The sequence below is a fragment of the Eulemur rufifrons genome, chromosome 29 (genome assembly GCF_041146395.1).
Source record: "Eulemur rufifrons isolate Redbay chromosome 29, OSU_ERuf_1, whole genome shotgun sequence".
Classification (NCBI taxonomy): domain Eukaryota; kingdom Metazoa; phylum Chordata; class Mammalia; order Primates; family Lemuridae; genus Eulemur; species Eulemur rufifrons.
Window position 1 is genome coordinate 28,167,727 of NC_091011.1, and position 17,505 is coordinate 28,185,231.

Genomic DNA, 17,505 nt, shown 5'->3' on the forward strand with positions numbered 1-17,505 from the left:
ATCTGTCCTGTTCTGTCAGTGGGGTGTTGAAGTCCCTGGCTCTTAAGATGCTGCTGTTTATCATTTTGTTTAGGTTAAGTAGGGTTGTTTAAGGAATCTGGGTGCACGTGTGTTAAGTGCATAAATGTCTAGGATTGTTATTCTCCTTGTTGAAGTGTTTCCTTCACCATTATATAATGACCATCTTTGTCTTTCTTTACTTTGCTAATTTGAAGTCTTTGTTACCTGATAGAGAATGGCTACACCAGCTTTCTTTTGGTTCCCATTTGCATGGAATATTATTTTCCATTCTTTCACCGTGAGTCTGAATGAGTCCTTGTGGCTTAGATGTGTTACCTGGAGAAAGAAGATACTTGGCTTGTATTTTTTTTTTTTTATCCATTCAGTCAGCTTATGTCACTTGAGTGGAGAGTTCAAGCCATTCACATTTATTGAAAGAATTGATAAGTGAGACATATTTCTGTTCATCCTCTTGAGTAGAACTTTATTGCTTTGCTTTATCTCTTGAGCCATTGTGGTATCTGGGCTCTATGATATTTGGTTTTCAGGTGATTTTACATTGGTGGGTGTCTATTGTGCTGATCTGTATATAATGCAGTTCTGGGTACTTTCTGCAGGGCAGGTCTGGCCTTGACAAATTCTCTCAGTGTTTGCTTGTCTGAGAAAAGTCTTTATTTTTCCCCATATAAGAAACTTAGTTTTGGTGTCCCATGAGCATGCCAGAGCTAGGACCCACATTGTACTCTCCCCCTCAGATCTGCCCATGTGGGCTCCCTCACCTCCCAGGACCTAACATAAGAATCATAGGCATCCCCGAGGGCAAAGAAGAAAATACACAAGGGTTGGAAAACCTATTTGAGGCAATAATTGAGGAGAATTTCCCTGGCCTTGCTAGAAATCCAGGTACAAGAAGCTCAAAGATCAATCCCTGACCATGCCAGGGAGAAGCACGCTGGTCCCAAGTCACCCACACGGTGCATGAGCAGGATCAATGTCCCTCCATCTCGGGGTGTACCCTGCTCTGATGGAGCCACCAGGCAAGCAGCACCAGGGAAGGCCAGTAAGCAGGGAACTCACAGTCTGTGCACCCCTCAGTCCACTGCAGAACCCCCAAAAGAAAGGCCTGAGTCCCACTCTCTGTGGAAGCCTTGGGGTGGTGGTTCAATTGTCTCTCTTGGCAGCTGTGGGTGAGGGAGGGCATGGGGAGAAAAGAGTCTGGATGGAGAAAAGCTAGCACTCTTGTTGTCTTCAACCCTCTCTCTGGGAGGTAGTCTGCCCAGAATGTCCAGGCTGTGGAATCATGCAGATTACCCAGGCCCCACTGGACCCCTGTGGCTCCTGTATTCTGGGCTAGAGTTGGGAAATGTCTGTGTGGGAATGAGCTGGATGAAACCTGAGGAGTTGAAGCCCCCTGGGGAGGACAAAGGCGCATAGTGGGTGGAGAAACAGTATGGCACCTGCCATCCCGGCTCAGGTCTGTGGGAATGGGAAGTACCCCAGGGGGCCTGGGGGCGTGGTGCCCTGTCCACAAGAAGTTCCCAGCTCACTGGCGGTTTCAGCCTCTGGGCTCATGTAGGCAGAAAATCTCTCCAGCAGCTTGGGAACCCACCGACTGTCAGAGATGGGAGGGAGGGAGAAACAAACTGCGCCGCCTACCCTTCTCTCTGGACTCCAAGCCTCTCAGCGGTTGATCTTTGGTGATACACTGCTCCTTCTTGTTCTGCATAGAGAAAGCTAAAGTCCATGCATCCAACACTTTGTTAATTCAACAAATATCTATGAGGGACCTACTATGTACCAGGCACTATATTGGGTACTGAGCATATGAGGGTGAGCAAGGGAAATGTGCTTCATGCCCTCCACGTCCATGGGGCTTGTGGTCTACCAGGAAAGGCAACTTCTTCCTGTGGAGTCTCCTGAAGGCTCTAGCACCCTTCCTTCAGACCCACATCCAAACTATGTTTGCCTGTCTGTTCATTTTTTCTCTTTCATCTAAAACTTCTGCTTCTTACTGAGATGCTCTGGCAGCTGGTGTCTCCATGCAGCCCATACATGAGTCTTAACTTGCACTCCATTCTGAGTAGTGTGATGAAATCTCACGCTGTCCCACTCTGTCCTTGCCTGGGATGTAGATCATCCCTCTGTCCAGTGCCTCCACACCTGTTACCCACTTAGCCAGCTCAGTTAGCAGACCAACTGTCTCAGTATTACAGTGCTTGTGCTCAGTAACTTTTATTTTACTTAGTAATAGCCCCTAAGCAAATGAGTAGTGATATTGGCAATGCAGATATGCCAAAGAGAAGCCATAAAGTCCTTTCCTTAAGTAAAAAAGTGAAAGTTCTTGACCTGATAATTAACCTGGCACTACTTTAGATTGTCAGTGAGTAAGAAATGAGCTACCATTATATTTGAGCTATACAATTTGGGGGTTTATTGTTTTAGCAGTTAGCTTACCCTAACTCAGTTTCTTTGACCTAGCTTCTTTCCCCCTCCACCATGACATGTGCTCCAGCCAAGCATGTCCCTGACACCTGGTCATTGCACTTCTCACCCTTTACCCTTATTGTTTATCTGTCTGCCTTCCCTGGTAGACTACAAGCCCCATGGACATGGAGGGCATGAAGCACATTTCCCTTGCTCATCCTCATATGCTCAGTACCTAATATAGTGCCTGGCACATAGTAGGTCCCTAATAGATATTTGTTGAATTAACAATGTTGGATGCGTGGACTTTGCCTTTCTCTGTGCTGGGTATGGCACACTCGGGTGCTGGATTATATTTGAGAATAATGATAATGGGATGAGAAAAGATTGCATAGTTCTGAAATGTATTACTCTGGATATTTCTGTAAATTGGACACCTGGTGGATGACTACTGGTCTTCATTATGAATTTCCTTAATGCTGACAATGATCTATGTTTCTACATGAACAATGAACACAAAACGTAGGTGTTTTTACTAACTTTGTGTAATGTCATTCTCTTTCATTAAAAGTGTGGTAGTTTGAAGGCATCTGGAAATTCTTTGCTGTTTCTCCCCTTGAGAATAGAGTATAATCTGTCTTTGAATCTGGGCTTGCTTCAACAGTAGAATACTTTGGGAGTTACATTCTGGGTCTTTAAAGCCTAAGTCATAAGACTTGTGGCTCCTGCCTTGTTTTTTGGAACACTTGCCTCTGGAGCTCTGAGCCTCCTTATAAAGAAATCTGACTTCCAAAAACCCACCGTGGTGAAGAGTTATCTGGTTGATAACTCCCAAGTTGAGCCCTACCTTCAAGTTATCCCTGCCAAGGTCCAAGATATGAGATGCTATGGTCTGAATAATTGTGCTCCCCTAAATTCATATGTTGAAACTTAATCACCAATGTGATGGCATTAGCAGGTGGGGGCCTTTGGGGGTGATTGGGTCATGGGGGTGGAGCCCTCATGAATGGGATTAGTATCCTTATAAATGAGTCGTTAGGGAATTTGTTTGTTCCTTCCTTCCACCATGTGAGAACAATTGAGAAGCTACCATCTATGAACCAGGAAACAGGCTCTCACCAGACATTGAATCTTTGATGCCTTGATCTTGGACTTCCCAGCCTTCAGTACTGTGAGAAATAAATGGCTGTTGGTTATAAGGCATCCAGTCTATGGTATTCTGTTATAGTAGCCCAAATGGATAAAGATGTGGGTGAAGCCATCCTAGACCCTCCAGACCAGGCCATTCACCTTCAACAAGTAAATTCCACTGAGTGATCCTAGTCAATGCCACATGGGTCAGAAAAATCCTTCAGCTGAGCCTTGTTCAACATCCCAGTCTACAAAACTGTGAGATGTAATCAAGTGGTTACTATTTCAAGCTACTAAGCTTTGGGGGTAGTTTGTTATGGAGCAATTGATAATTGGGACAGAAAATTACTTCATATTTCCTTACTGTGCAATAATATGTGCATTGAGACTTTCAATTTGGATGATTTTGGTTGATCATTTGCTGGCCACCAAGTAAATTTCAATTCTTCTGTCTGTATCTGTGCCTTGCAATTGCACAGGTAATGGCTGAAACACGTGAAAGAAACAGACAATTTTGGACCATATTTAACCCTCCATAAAGTTTTTTATTTTAAAGCGATAATTGGCAATATGCATTGGCAATACAGTCTCCGGTTTTAAAAGCAGTTTTGGGATTTAGGGAAGTAAATTAAATCAGTTTTAAAATATATATCAATGTATGCCAAATTTTGTTTTATGTTAGTAGCTATATGTTCCTCTGGGAAGCAGTCAATATGGTAAAAGCAAAATTATGCATACATGAAAAATTTCAGGCTTAATTTAAAGGCAACTTTGAAAAGTAATTAATAGAGGAAAGAAAACTAACTTTTATTGAGTGCTACTATTAGCTGAGTACTTTACATAATCTTTTGACAACACTGTAAGTAATTTTTAAATGGGAAGTTATACAATTTGCCTAAGACCACTCAGCTGGTAAGTGGTAGGCTGGATTCAATCCAAATCTGACTGATTCATCTGAAAGATTCCAGGTCTCCAAAAGTGCCTCCCAGAGAACTAGGAAGTAATAACGGCTGCCATGTAGAGCTGGTTTAGTATAATGTGTTCACTTATAAAATATACCCCATTAATGAGTTTTATCAATTTTTGCTGCCCTTTACGTATCGTTTCCTCAGTAAGAATCAGGGGATAGAGAAGGAAACACACACGCCACATAGATGTGTTTCAGAAGTTCTGTAACTTGAAACATAGTTCATATTAATATAATGAATCTTTTTAAAAGCAGATACTTGCTATCATTATGACCACCTCAATTTATTGCCTGTGAAATTCTGTTTCAACACAACTCCATTTTTTTGAAAGGGAAAGATAACTATAATGGAGTGAGAAGATTGGAGTTTGATGTTTTCTTTTTATTCACTTTTTTTTCTAGTTGGGCTAAAAGTTCCCATCTTGTGTTGGTCCATCTTCAAATACTCTAATTAATAATAATGATAAGCACAACTGTAAAAAAAAAAAAAAAAAAGTTACGGCTGTGCCAGAATCCTCTTTATCCCCCCACCCCATTGGGCAGGGGGAGTAGCTGGGTGGTTTGGGGGAGATCTGCTTAAACGTTTAAACAAGCTGTCCCTCCCTCTCAACACACAGGCCATTTAAACACTGCTTGGTGGGTTGACCCCTACTGTGCTTCCTGTTTTCTGTTCTGGAGAGTCTGTACCCTGGGATGAGTTAAAACTCAGATGGAGCCAAATGACTTGGTTTAAAATAGTGGCTCTGTCTTTTCCCAGCTGGTTGAGCATCCCAGTTTGTCCCTCAGTGCCCTCAATTGTAACTTGAACTCCCAATTGGTTGTGAGGATTCAGTCAATCATTGCATGTCAGGCACCTAGAGCCATGCTTGGTGGCAGTAGACAGTGCTACATAAATATTAGCAGCTGATGTTATTACTGTCTTCCTCAGGAATTTAATTAAAAGGCACTCAACAGGACAAAAAAGAGTGAAAGAATTTGAAGCCACTAACTGTTGCACCAAAAAGCTCACTCTGCGTTACAAGGGATAACCTATCTAGATAGGGGACTGGGGGCTTTTGGGGTGGGAACTTCATGAGCAGGAGGCAATCATCTCTGGTAACAAGCCAGAGTCATCACCGTACGATTTTATGAAGTCGGAGAACCAATAGCATAGATGAAGTCTCTTGACAGGGCTGGGACAGTGATTCTTTCTTTCTTCCAACACCTAATCACACTGGTAAGTCAGGAGACCCAAAGGACACCACCACTCTGGACCATTTCTGTCCACTCATTCACCCACCAACCATTAATGGTGCACCTACTTTGTGTCAGGCACTGCAAAGATGCATAAGACCCCCCAGTCTGGTTGGAGAAACAAACTAGAGGTTTTGTTACTTAATTCAACAATTGTTAATAGTTACTGAATATCTACCATGCATCAAGTACTAAGCTAGGTGCTGGGTATGGTGAGCAAAACAAAAGTTGCTGCCCTTATGAAGCATTTTAGGGAAGAGAAAGATAATATATGAACTAAGTATCAGACACATAGTCTATCAGATGGTGGTAACTGCAAAGCAGAAAATAAAGCAGGGAAGAACTAGGGCGAGTTCCCGAGGGTGGGCGGGCACTTGTACTTTGGGTAGTCAGGGAAGACTTTACAATGAGGTTGGTAACTGCAATCTGGAGATACGTGCAAAGCATATGGAGCCCCAAGGGAAAGCCCTGCCAGGCCTCCCTACCCACCCTCTCCACCCCACTTGAAGGCAGCCACGGAACTCCACACTCTGAGTGTAAGTTCTCGAGGGCAGAAATTTCATTCTCTTTTTCATTGCTCTCAGCCCAGCAGAGCATTCATTGCACAGAGATGATCTACAAATACTGACTGACGGACTTGAATATTAGATCCTCCCAATCAGCAAGCAATTTTTGAGCAGCAGCTATGCTTAGATTGCCTCCTTGGCTATTTACAGAGCACCTAGTATATGAACGATGCTTGGATGCTTAGTTCTGCCCTCAAGGAGCTTAGAGTGCAGTCTACGTGGATTATTAATTAGCGTCAGGGCTACGTGTGGGCACGGTCACGCCACGAACCCCCGATACTCCCAGTCACGGGCATTTGAGGCTCCCACAGGCTTGAGAGGTCAGGGGCTTCCCTAGTTGAACCGTGAAGCCACAGAGCCAGCCCACGCCCAGCTGCTGGTGGCTGGCCGGCCCCGCGACAAGGCGCAGCCCTCGGACCCCCAGTGCGGCGCAGCGGGAGGGGAGACCGGTGTGGAGCGCGGACCCGACATCTCCCCAGTGCACCCCACGACTTGGGTCCTGAGAAATGTGCGAGGACCTTGCCCGAAGCCGAGGCCTGGGCCGCATGGGATGGGCCCCGGGGCAGTGGCACTAAGGAAGGCAGCCAGCCCACTCTGTCTCTGGGCCTTCTGGGCGGTCTCGGGCTGCAGCCCTCCCCGTCTCCCTCTGCTCCTCGCCGGCCGGGCGCGCCCCTCCCGCAGCCTCCCGCCGCCAGCCCCGCGGCTGCAGGGGGCGGGAACGGAGCAAAGGTCCCAGCGGGCCCGCCCTTCTCCCTCCTCCCGCTCGGAGCGCCAGCCCAGGCTCCTCCGGCCCTGCCGGCGCGGGCGTGGAGCGCGCGACAGCCGGGACCGAGCGGAGGCGCGCGGGTAAGTGCCCGGCGGGCGCGAGCTCCAGGCTGCGCTGCGGCTCCTCTACTTTCGGTCCCGGTGTCCCGCGCCGAGGGGAGCGGAGGCGGCGAGGCGCTTTCTCGCTGGGACACTCCTCCCCTCTGTCCTTCCTAAGGGAGACGAGTCGATTGGCTGCCCGTCGCGCCCCTCGCCCTCCCCATCCGGGCCCGTCCCGGGCCCATCTTCCCGGCCACTCCCGCACGCGCACCCCCCCCATCCCCGCCCTCGCTCCCTGGCCCGCTGCCATTTCCTTTCCTGGTTGTTGCCGGCGCGGCTGGTACCTTCTTTCCCTCTCCCCTTCACCGCCCCTCCCCGCTCATTCATCCTTTGTCTCCCGTCCCGCGTGGGGCGTGTGTGCGGGAGAAAGGCCGGAGCAGGCGTGGAGTTCAGTCCCTGCACGGGACCGCTTTGCTCAGAGAGGTGGTGGCCCCGAGCTTGGGGATGAGGCCAAGCCTCCTCGGTGTGCCGGGCGGGACTGGGATGAGTCAACAGTTGCCCGTGGGGCTCCCTTTGGCCTCGACAGGAGGACGCCTGACCGCTCGGAGCCGCTGGCCCTCTGCACCTGAGAAGGAAAGACTGGAGGGCAGCGCGTAGAAAAGCGCCTGTTGTAAACACGCCATCCAGCCACTCCTCGAGAGGCTGCTCTGTCCAAAATGGGGACTGGGGTAGCGAAAGGGACAGACGTCTTGGGATCGCTGTCCTCAAGAGGCAGGCAGGCAGATGGCCAGATAGACGGCCGAGTCCAAGTGAAATGACAGAAGTGCTGTGAGGTTGGAGAAGCTGAAGAGTAAAAATAAAGCATCTTCAAAATCCACCACCGACAAGCTCTTGTAAAGGAAAGCGGGGACAAGTTGAGCCCATAGATCTGGGAGGGCCCAGACTCCCCGGCCACTGTCCCTTAGCTCCCCTGCCATAAGAGGAAGCTTCACATTTCCAGAAGTGCTTTTCTCTTCGTTCTTTTTGCCCTCTCAAGGCACTCAGAGCGTTCTTCCCTATTCTTTACCAGGCTGCTACCCACTCCACTTCCTAAAACCTTTGTCCCCTCACCCTGGCTCTTTTCAGGCTCATGCCTGTCTTGTGACCATCCTTTGTTTACTTCACATACTGATTTTTATTTTAGAAGAAATGAAAGAGTATCTTGATATTGTCTTTCCATTAAAAAATGAGTTCAGATACTGGGCTGTAAGCATCAGAAGATATTATGTAAAAAGATGACATCTGTTTTAGTTTAATAGACTCAGTTTCACTTTGTTATTTAGAAAACTAAAGATAATTCAGCTGTGCTGAATTTGTTAACCATGAGACAAGTCAGGCAAGTAAAGCAATGCCTCATTTCCCCAGATAGTGAGGAAGCAACGTGTGTTCCAGGGCAATGAGTTTTGTTCCCACCATAACTGAAGTTCGCCCTTTCAAGCACACTTTCTTACTTTACAAAATGAATCCTATGTCGCCCAAATTAAAAAAGAAAAAAGCTGCACAGGGAGTCAGCAGAGCAGGGGGGTTGAGGGCACAGGCTTTGGCGTCAAGTGGACCTTGGATGTCATCTCGGCTCAGCACTAATTCTCTGTGTGACATTCAGTGCCCTCTAAAGACCACCAGGAACAGACTCACGGTTGAGCAAGTTGAGTCTGTTGCTCCTTGCCGCCAGGGAGACCCCAGGGAACCTTGAGATGTCTCATTAAGGGGCTGTTAGAAAGGACTTAGAGGATCTGGGCTTGGAGTAGGTGATCTGAGGGTGGTGGAGGGTTTAAGGAAGGAGGCTTTGCTCTGGATTGGGTGCTGTCAGGAAGTGGAGGAAATTCTATGATTGAGGATCCTCATAAATCTTATCTAAAAGTAGAGAAGGCCAGAGTGAGGCTAAAGCTGTGATTGGTCAAGAAGCAGCAGTCACTCATTAGGATTAAAAAGCGGGTGGTATTTGGTAGTTTTTGTGAGGAGTTGAACATGTTCATGCTTAGCCTGTGTTTAGACATGATCACAGAGTGGGCTTGTTTTTGTCTTGATTCATGATGATCACGGAGGGGCCTTGCCTGGTGGTGATGCTCTGTGAATTGTTCACGTTCAGCAGCACTGGGGCCTAGCTGGCAGTACCAGGCCGGCTCCCAGATGCCAGGGCTGCTGCTTTCTTGTGATCTCGGGCGAGTTACTTAACATCTTTGAACTTCAGTTACCACATCTGTAAAATGTGGACAATATCTACTTTATAGGAAGAATAAATAAGGAAATGTGTATAAAGTATTAAGCCCAATGCCTGATACATAGCAGGTACTCAACAGTCGCCCTTCTCTTTATCTAGAGTATTTTGATGTTGAGGTTTCTTTTGTAGAACTGTTCAAACAGAGGGCCAGAGTTAACCACAGCTACTCTGAAGAAGGATCCTGAGTGGAGTATTAGAAAGAACTGGATCGCTTCCAATTCAAAGGCTAGATAATCCCATGTCTATGAATCACTCTTAACAGGTGCCAGTGAATATAGCATCTTCTCTTGCAGCCATTACCTTGGCAGGTGTTTTTAAGATTCTTTGTTCCCAGTGGCCCCAGTTGGCTGTGCGCTTTGCTAACTTTGTGTCATTGTCTTGCTTTCTTGGTTTCTTCCCTGTGTGCTCCTGTCTGGAAGTCTAACTCAAGCTATGATAGCCTTACCACATTCACTTGACTGTTTGAGTTCTGATTTGCTTTGAGCTAAGAAGCCACATAGGTGAATAAGGACCATTTGCTAATATAATTCTTAAGGTTCTGTGTTGAGAGCCCAGGATCTGTGTAGCAACTGTGAAGTGCAGTGGGTTTTTAGGCCATGAGCTATTTGAGCTATATCTCCTCTGAGGCCATTTTCATCTACTTTTAAGTTGGAGTATTGTGGAAATTTGAGTCCAAAGTTTGACCTCTGGCTAATCAAGACATTACTATGCTTGTCTATGTCAGGCAACTTGGGTTCTAGATCATTCATTCATGTGGACCTGGGCGTATTTTTTAATCTTTCCTGGCTAGACCAGTTACTTTAGATGTTTGACAATAATGGTGGAAGTGTATTATCTCCTAATGCCACATGATAAACTCTGTTGTATTACATTTCTAGCCTGTATTTTGGTTGATCTCTCTATTGTATCAAAAGTTCCTAGAAATAAAGCAAAAAAAAAAAAAAATCAACAATAGAAAATAGGCCAAGGACACCAACAGCTAACACATTGACTGCCACGCTAGAAAAAAAATTCTTCCCTGGGGCCATGGTCTTTTATTAAAAATGAAATGATCCTTTCTAATTTGTTACTTTTTATTGTTTTCTGTGTGTGAGTTATATGCAATGCAATCCACGTTTTTAGAATTCAATTGTCAATATTAATTGTAACAATAAGAACATCAACAAGTAAAATTTTCACAAACCAACTGTAAGGTTTTGCTTCACGAGGTCCCGGGCTCAAAACTAGCCTGAGTTAAATACAACTCACATGGCAGTCAATGTGTTAAAGAAAGAAATACAAAAGCCTTTAAACAAAATGAAAGGTGCTTGATTTTAGTTGTGTTAAAATAATATAACCTAAAACTATACTGAGATTCCATGACTTACCTATCAGACTGGCAAAAATCCAAAAGTTTGATGACACACTGTTGCCAAGACTACTGTTGTACATTTGGTGAGACTACAGCCTCTAAAATTACATATGCATTTATGCATTGGTCTAGCATTCTCTTTTCTAAGGGTCTACCCTTCAGGTACATTTTTCCATGTATGACGAAGACATGTATACAGGAGTATTTAGGGAGGGAATCTTTAAGATAACAAGAATTTAGAAATAACCCAAGTGGGCAGCAACTTGGGACAGATTAAATAAGCAGTGATACTTCCATGTGAGGGAGTACTGTGCAACTGTAAAGAGTGCACTAACATGTTTATTGTTACATGACAGCAAGGTGCAGAACAGCGGACAGACTTTTACTTATGTTTATATAAAGAAACATGAAAGCAATATGCCTGCAGGGGAGAGGTATAACAGAGTTGCTGGGATGTGGGCAGGAATGGATTTCCTGGTGTATATCCTTTTGCATAGTTTAGATGTTTGAGCCATATAAATGCATTATGTATTCAAATATAATAAAAAAGAACCCTCTAACTTTAACTTCACAAGGACAATATTCTCAAAGAGTCTCATGCTTGAATAAACCTGATTCTAATAAAAACCTACAAAACAGTAGCTGCCTCCATTCACTCTCCCTAAAGCAACTGCTTTGTCAGGAAGGCAAATTGTCTGTGTTTGATGTTAGATGAAAAAAAAAAAAAACATTAAAAATTAATTTTGGGATTTCCTTTTTTTACCCTCTAATCCCTCTGGGGAGGATTGGGATCATTACTAAAGCTTGGCCTCCCACAACAGATGGGTTTTATTTTGTTTTTTAACAGCAAGCCTGATTTGGTTTCTCCAGCAACCTGTTTGATCTGAAGGCAAGTTAGTGAACTCCCTTTGAACTTGTCCCAGGAAAGAATAGAAACCATAGAAATAAAGATCCTGACACTAGCAGTAAACTGAGGCAGATCCCGCTGCGGCTCTTCTCTTGGACCAGCAGGAGGAGTTCTCAGAGGTGATTGGGGAGACCCCATTTTATTAAATGTTCATTCCCTGCGTTTGGCAAAATAAATGCTGTGCCTTACCCTAGATGCACTCTCCCCAGTTACTGCCTTATTGGGTCCCATCGTTTTGCTTTCTCCTGAATTCCGGCTCCTGGGAACTGGCTTCTCCATCTCATCGCTCAGCCCATACCTGGGATACGGAGGACATCCAGGGAGTCTTCTTTCTTTTATCACCGGTCCCTCATCCAACCAGAGTCTGGTGAAACCACCAAACCAGTAACTTTTCTATCCTTATGCCACTGGCATAGTTCGGAGCATCATCATTCTTGTCCATCTCTAATCTTGTTCCTCTCTGGTCCATTCCCTATTTTGCTTCCAGAAGATCTTTCTAAGTGACCATTCTGATCACATTGCTTCCTAGACACAGCCTCCAGTGGCTCCTGCTGCCCTGGCCCCCCTGCAGGGATGGCATGGACCTTCAGAACCTGGACCAGGGTGGCCTCCTCGGCCTTGTCTCTGGTGCTTCCCCACTCTGGAACCGGAGCTCCAGTGCACGAGGCAATCCCAGAGTTTGACAAGCCATTCCAGTCTGTCGAAGTCATGCATGGGAACTGCAACACAACACAGTGTCTCCGGGGCCACCATGAGCTTGCTGGTGACACGTCTTGCCTCGCACTGTCTTCCTCATCCCTCCACCACCTGCTGCAATACTGTGCTTTTATAATGGCTGCTTCTTGGCTAGAGCACCCTTACAGTGTTCCTTCACTGGCTGGCTTCTATGTAGCCTGCATGTGCAGCTGAGATGCCCTCTGCTTCTGTGACCCTATGTCCCTGTCCAATGGGATTTAGATGCCTTTTTCTTGGTTCTTTCCCTGGAGCATCTGGGCCAATAGTTAATATAAAACTCAGCTGTCTATTTCACTGTCTGGCCACCAAACTAGTAGCTCATTGAGTAGAGAGATTATTTTTTGTCCCTATTTCCTAAGTGCTTAAACACAGTGCCTGTTATAATAGATACTCAAGTTAATGAATTATTAATTAATGATTCAACTAACGACTTGGTAAATGAATAAGTCAGTGTTCCATTGAATCCAAGGTCCTTATGCTCTGTATAGTGAGAGATTAGTTAGAGATGACAGCCTGAGCATATTTATTTATCCTTTGCAGGTCACTGTTTTAGAAAGGAACTTCCTTGCATGTTTTAGCATCTCTTCCTTAAATGATTATTCTACCTAGTAACATAGAATATAGAACAGGGTCAGGTAGCTACTGCTTCATAATAATCTAAGAAAAGATACTTTAGAGAAGAACTGGTGATAGGTAAAGGCAAATGACTTCTGATGCCCTAGAGGAGATATTCATGTTAAAGAAAGTGGATTGAACTAGTTAAGGTCTGAGCTTACTCCCAGCTCTTAAATTCTTTCTTCTTCTTCTTCTTCTTTTTTTTTTTTAAATAAGACATGATCTCGTTCTGTTGCCCAGGCTACAGTGTGGTGGCGTAATCATAGCTCACTGCAACTTTGAACTCCTGGGCTCAAGGAATCCTCTTGCCTCAGCCTTCCAAGTAGCTAAGCGACCACAGGCACACGCCAATGTGCTCAGCTAAGTTTTAAATTTTTTTGTAGAGATAGGTTCTCACTATGTTGCAAGGCCCAGCTCTTAAATTCAAAGAGAGCTCTGTGACTATGTGAGTGTGCCAAGAGCCAGGGTGCAAATATATATAAAGCACAGTTCATGTCTATTTGACCTTTCAACTTTTGACCATGGATAGTTTTTAAAAAATGTTATTTCAGTTTGTTTTTTTATGTAATACATTTTTAAATTTTATATATAGACACACACACACATATATATATATATATATACTGTGTGTGTGTGTATTTGGCTATGTGCAATTTGTGCATTGTTCATTGTTTATAACCTTTGTCCATGTTTCTACTGGAGTACAATATTTTAAAACTGGATTTGTAAAAGTTTTTTTTAATATATTAAGCATTCCTGTTCTTTGTCAGGAATACTACAAGTATTTTCTCAGTTTGTCCATTGTCTTTCTAAAGGCCCTTCTCATTCTACAATTGTGTAAATGTTTGTCTGCGTTTTTTCTACTGCTTTTAGGGTTTCATTTTTCCTTAAAGAAACTTCTGATCCATTGAGAAGTTTTTCTTGTATATGGCATGAGAAAGGAATCAGACTTAATTTTTTCCAGGTGGTTAACTCATTGTTCCAACACCATTTCTTATATAGTCTATACTAAATAGAAAAATTAGCTGGGGGCAATGGCGTGTGCCGGTAGTCCCAGCTACTCAGGAGGCTGAGGCAGGAGGATCACTTGAGCTCAGGAGTCTGAGGTTGCTGTGGAGCAGGATGATGCCACGGCACTCTAGCCGGGACAAGAGAGAGAGACTGTCTCCCCAAAAATAAAATAAAATAATAAATAAATCAATAGTTTATACTTCTTGCACAAATATAGTACTTTTCTTTTGTATCCTCTAATGTGTCTCTTTCTTCTTTTTCCCTCCAGTCGAAGTATGACTGTGCCTTCATTTCTGGGTTAAAAATTCATAGCTATTTGAAGAAAAAAAAAATTCATAGCTAGGTACTTTCCATTTCTGCCCAGGAGAGATCCCACAGTGTAGAGAAAAAGCACCTTTGACCCTTTAAAAAGTAGTCATAAGTAAGCTACCTATTGCCGTCAGTATGTTGTTCTTGAACAAATGTTCCCCAGCTCTCTGCCTTCCAGATTCTTGGTAGGATTGTATTTCCTGACCTTTATCGTTGGCTGAGGCCATGGCCCAGTTCTGACAAGTTGTAAGTGAACATGCCATGTGTCACTTTTAGGCCAGAGCATTTAATTGCTGGTGTGAGAGCTTCCAGAACTCTTTCCTGTTGGATAATGACTGACAATGTTCAAGATGGTGTCTTCTCCTTCAGCCTGGATCTTTGAAAAACTTAATAAACAAAGCTCTCCTGTCCCCCTGTATTGGACATGTAGTGTGAGCAAAAAATAAACCTTTATAGTTATAAGCCGCTAAGATTTGTGGGTTGTTTGATTCTGAAGCACAATGTAGCCTATCCCCACTGGAACACACATGCTCTTTCAGTATCTCAATTTGATTTCTTTGTCAGTTGAACTCAAACGGGAGGGTCTCATCTCCTAGGGAGAAGATAGTCTTTCATGTACACTCTTGAGACTAGGAAGAAATATGATCATTTTAGGGAAAAAAAAACCCCCATAAAATAATAACTTCTCATTTGATGTTAGCATAACCTCATTTTTTCAGGTAATCTGGAGCTTTCAAAATGTTTGCCAAAGCAACAAGGAATTTCCTTAGAGAAGTTGATGATGGCGGTGACCTAATTGCAGTATCAAATTTGAATGACTCTGATAAGTTACAACCTCTAAGTCTGGTGACCAAAAAGAAGAGATTCTGGTTCTGGCAACGACCCAAGTACCAGTTTTTATCCGTCACTCTTGGAGATGTACTCACAGAAGACCAATTTCTGAGTCCAGGTACGTTCCCTGGGTATATTCCACAGTTAGTCCCAGAACAGAAGATTGTTCTTCTTTTAGATGCGTGTTGCCTTGAGTCTAGATACCTTATAATGAAGTCTCCTGTTTCTTTGCCACCTGCCTTTAAAACATATCCTTTCTTAAAGTGAACAGAATTTTGCAGGCCTGACATGAAAAGTAATAGCTTAATCTTTTAAAAATAACTTTGCAGTTTTGGTCTAAAAGTAAGACATGCCCATTGTCGATGTTGTGGCATGACTGGGATGGCTCCCCCACCTAAAATTTGCTTCAGTGTTGAGATTGATGATGCCACAGACCCATCCAGAGGGTGTGAAAAGTTTTGTTACTCATATAACGATGCTTGCTGGGAGAGAGGACAGGCTCTAAAGCTGGTGCAAAAGTGGCTACAGAGAGGGGGATAAGGAGATGGGCTCATTGTTTATTGTGATTAGTGAGTGGAGATGGGCAAGGGTCCCTGCATGAGGGCTGGGCTAATGTACTTTGAGCTTCCACTGCCATCCATGGACAGAGCAGCTGGACTCCCTTATCAGTTTGCCCAGATGTGCAACAGAAAGAGAAGGAGGAGTGGGGCTTGAAAGCTGTCAGCAGACATCAAAAATGGAGTCACGTGCATTATTACAGTAGAGTATAAAATATGGAAAAGGATGAAGAAGATTTAAAAATCAACAAAAACCCTACCACCATATATTAATTCCAATTAACAGTTGGATTTGTAGTCTTTTATTCTCTGCATCCATTTTTTTTTTTTTTTTTTTTTTGAGACAGAGTCTTGCTCTGTCTCCCCAGCTTGAGTGCAGTGGTATCATCATAGCTCACTACAACCTCAAACTCCTGGGCTCAAGCATCCTTCTTTCTCAGCCTCCTGAGTAGCTGGGACTACAGGTGCATGCCACTGCACCTGGCTAATTTTTTTATTTTTTATTAGAGACAGGGTTTCACTCTTGCTCAGGCTGGTCTCAAACTCCTGAACTCAAGCCATCCCCCAACCCGCCTCCCCGGTCTCAGACTCCCAGAGTGCTAGGATTACAGACGTTGAGCCACTGTGCCTGGCCTGTATCCAATTTTTTAATAACAAAATTGGAAACATTACTACATACAATTTATATTTATTCCTTATTTGTTTTTTAATTTAACCTTATTTATGTTTTCCTCCATAGATTTAAATATATTTTTAATACTATTTTCAATGAGCACATTATATTTCTTTGAGTGTATATACCCTAATTTGATTAACTGTTCCAATTTAGTGCTTAATAAATAAGGTTACCATGAGCATTGTTGTTTGCATTTTTGTTACTAGTTTTTAAGCAATTGCTTTAGCATAGATTCTTAGAGATAGAATTATAGGACCATAGGTTGGGAGCTTTTTGAAGACTTGGTACTCATTACTACATTACTTTTTGGGACATGATGATATATGAAAACACAATCAACTCTTTTTTTTTTTTTTTTTTTTGAGACTCTGTTGCCCAGGCTAGAGTGCAGTGGTGTCAATCATAGTTCACAGCAACCTCAAACTCCTGGGCTCAAGTGATCCTCCTGCCTCAGCCTCCCAAATAGCTGGGACTGCAGGTGTGAACCACCATGTCCAGCTAATTTTTCTATTTTTTGTAGAGATGGGGGTCTCACTACGTTGCCCAGGCTGGTCTCAAATTCCTGGCCTTAAGTGATGCTCCTGCCTTGTGCACATTTCTGCATTGTCATCAACTGCTACTGGTGGAAGGGATTATAGGTGTGAGCCACCCCACCCAGCCATCGACTCTTAATTATTAGACAAAATGATGTCTGAGTCCTCTTTCAACTCTGAAGTTCTCTAATTTTGTGATTGCATCTTTTATTAAAGGGGAAAAGACATAGAGGACATAATTTGAGTTTACAAAAAAATCTCCAGACTTTCTTCCAAGACAAGCATTCCAGCCAGTGCTATCTTCTACCAGCTTATCAGAGCTGCCAAGCAATGGGTGAATGAATTGATATTAATTTTATGTCATCCCACCCCCACCAGATTTTGTATGCTTTCTGCTAGAAATTCTATTGAGTTGTGAAATAACTAAATATGAATAGGAGCAAGAGAAAGAAAAATTTACAAAATAGACCGGGGACCCCTGAGTATTGGATTTTCACTACTCTGTGATGTTAAAATACCTCTTATTTGGTGTCCTGAGAGATTGTGAAGACTCCGCTAGACCGGTGAGGCTGGTGGCAGTCACTACAGATGAAGA

General features: G+C 43.9%; 1 protein-coding gene across 1 annotated transcript in view; it reads left to right on the plus strand.

Annotated features, from left to right (window-relative positions):
- Window positions 1–15,051: 15,051 nt before the first annotated feature.
- The window catches only part of GSDME (gasdermin E), a 37,270-nt gene continuing 34,816 nt past the window's right edge, over window positions 15,052–17,505 (plus strand). The window contains exon 1 of the mRNA XM_069462199.1: window positions 15,052–15,262. Within this exon, the coding sequence (XP_069318300.1) occupies window positions 15,052–15,262 (211 nt within the window). The remainder of the gene's footprint in view (window positions 15,263–17,505) is intronic.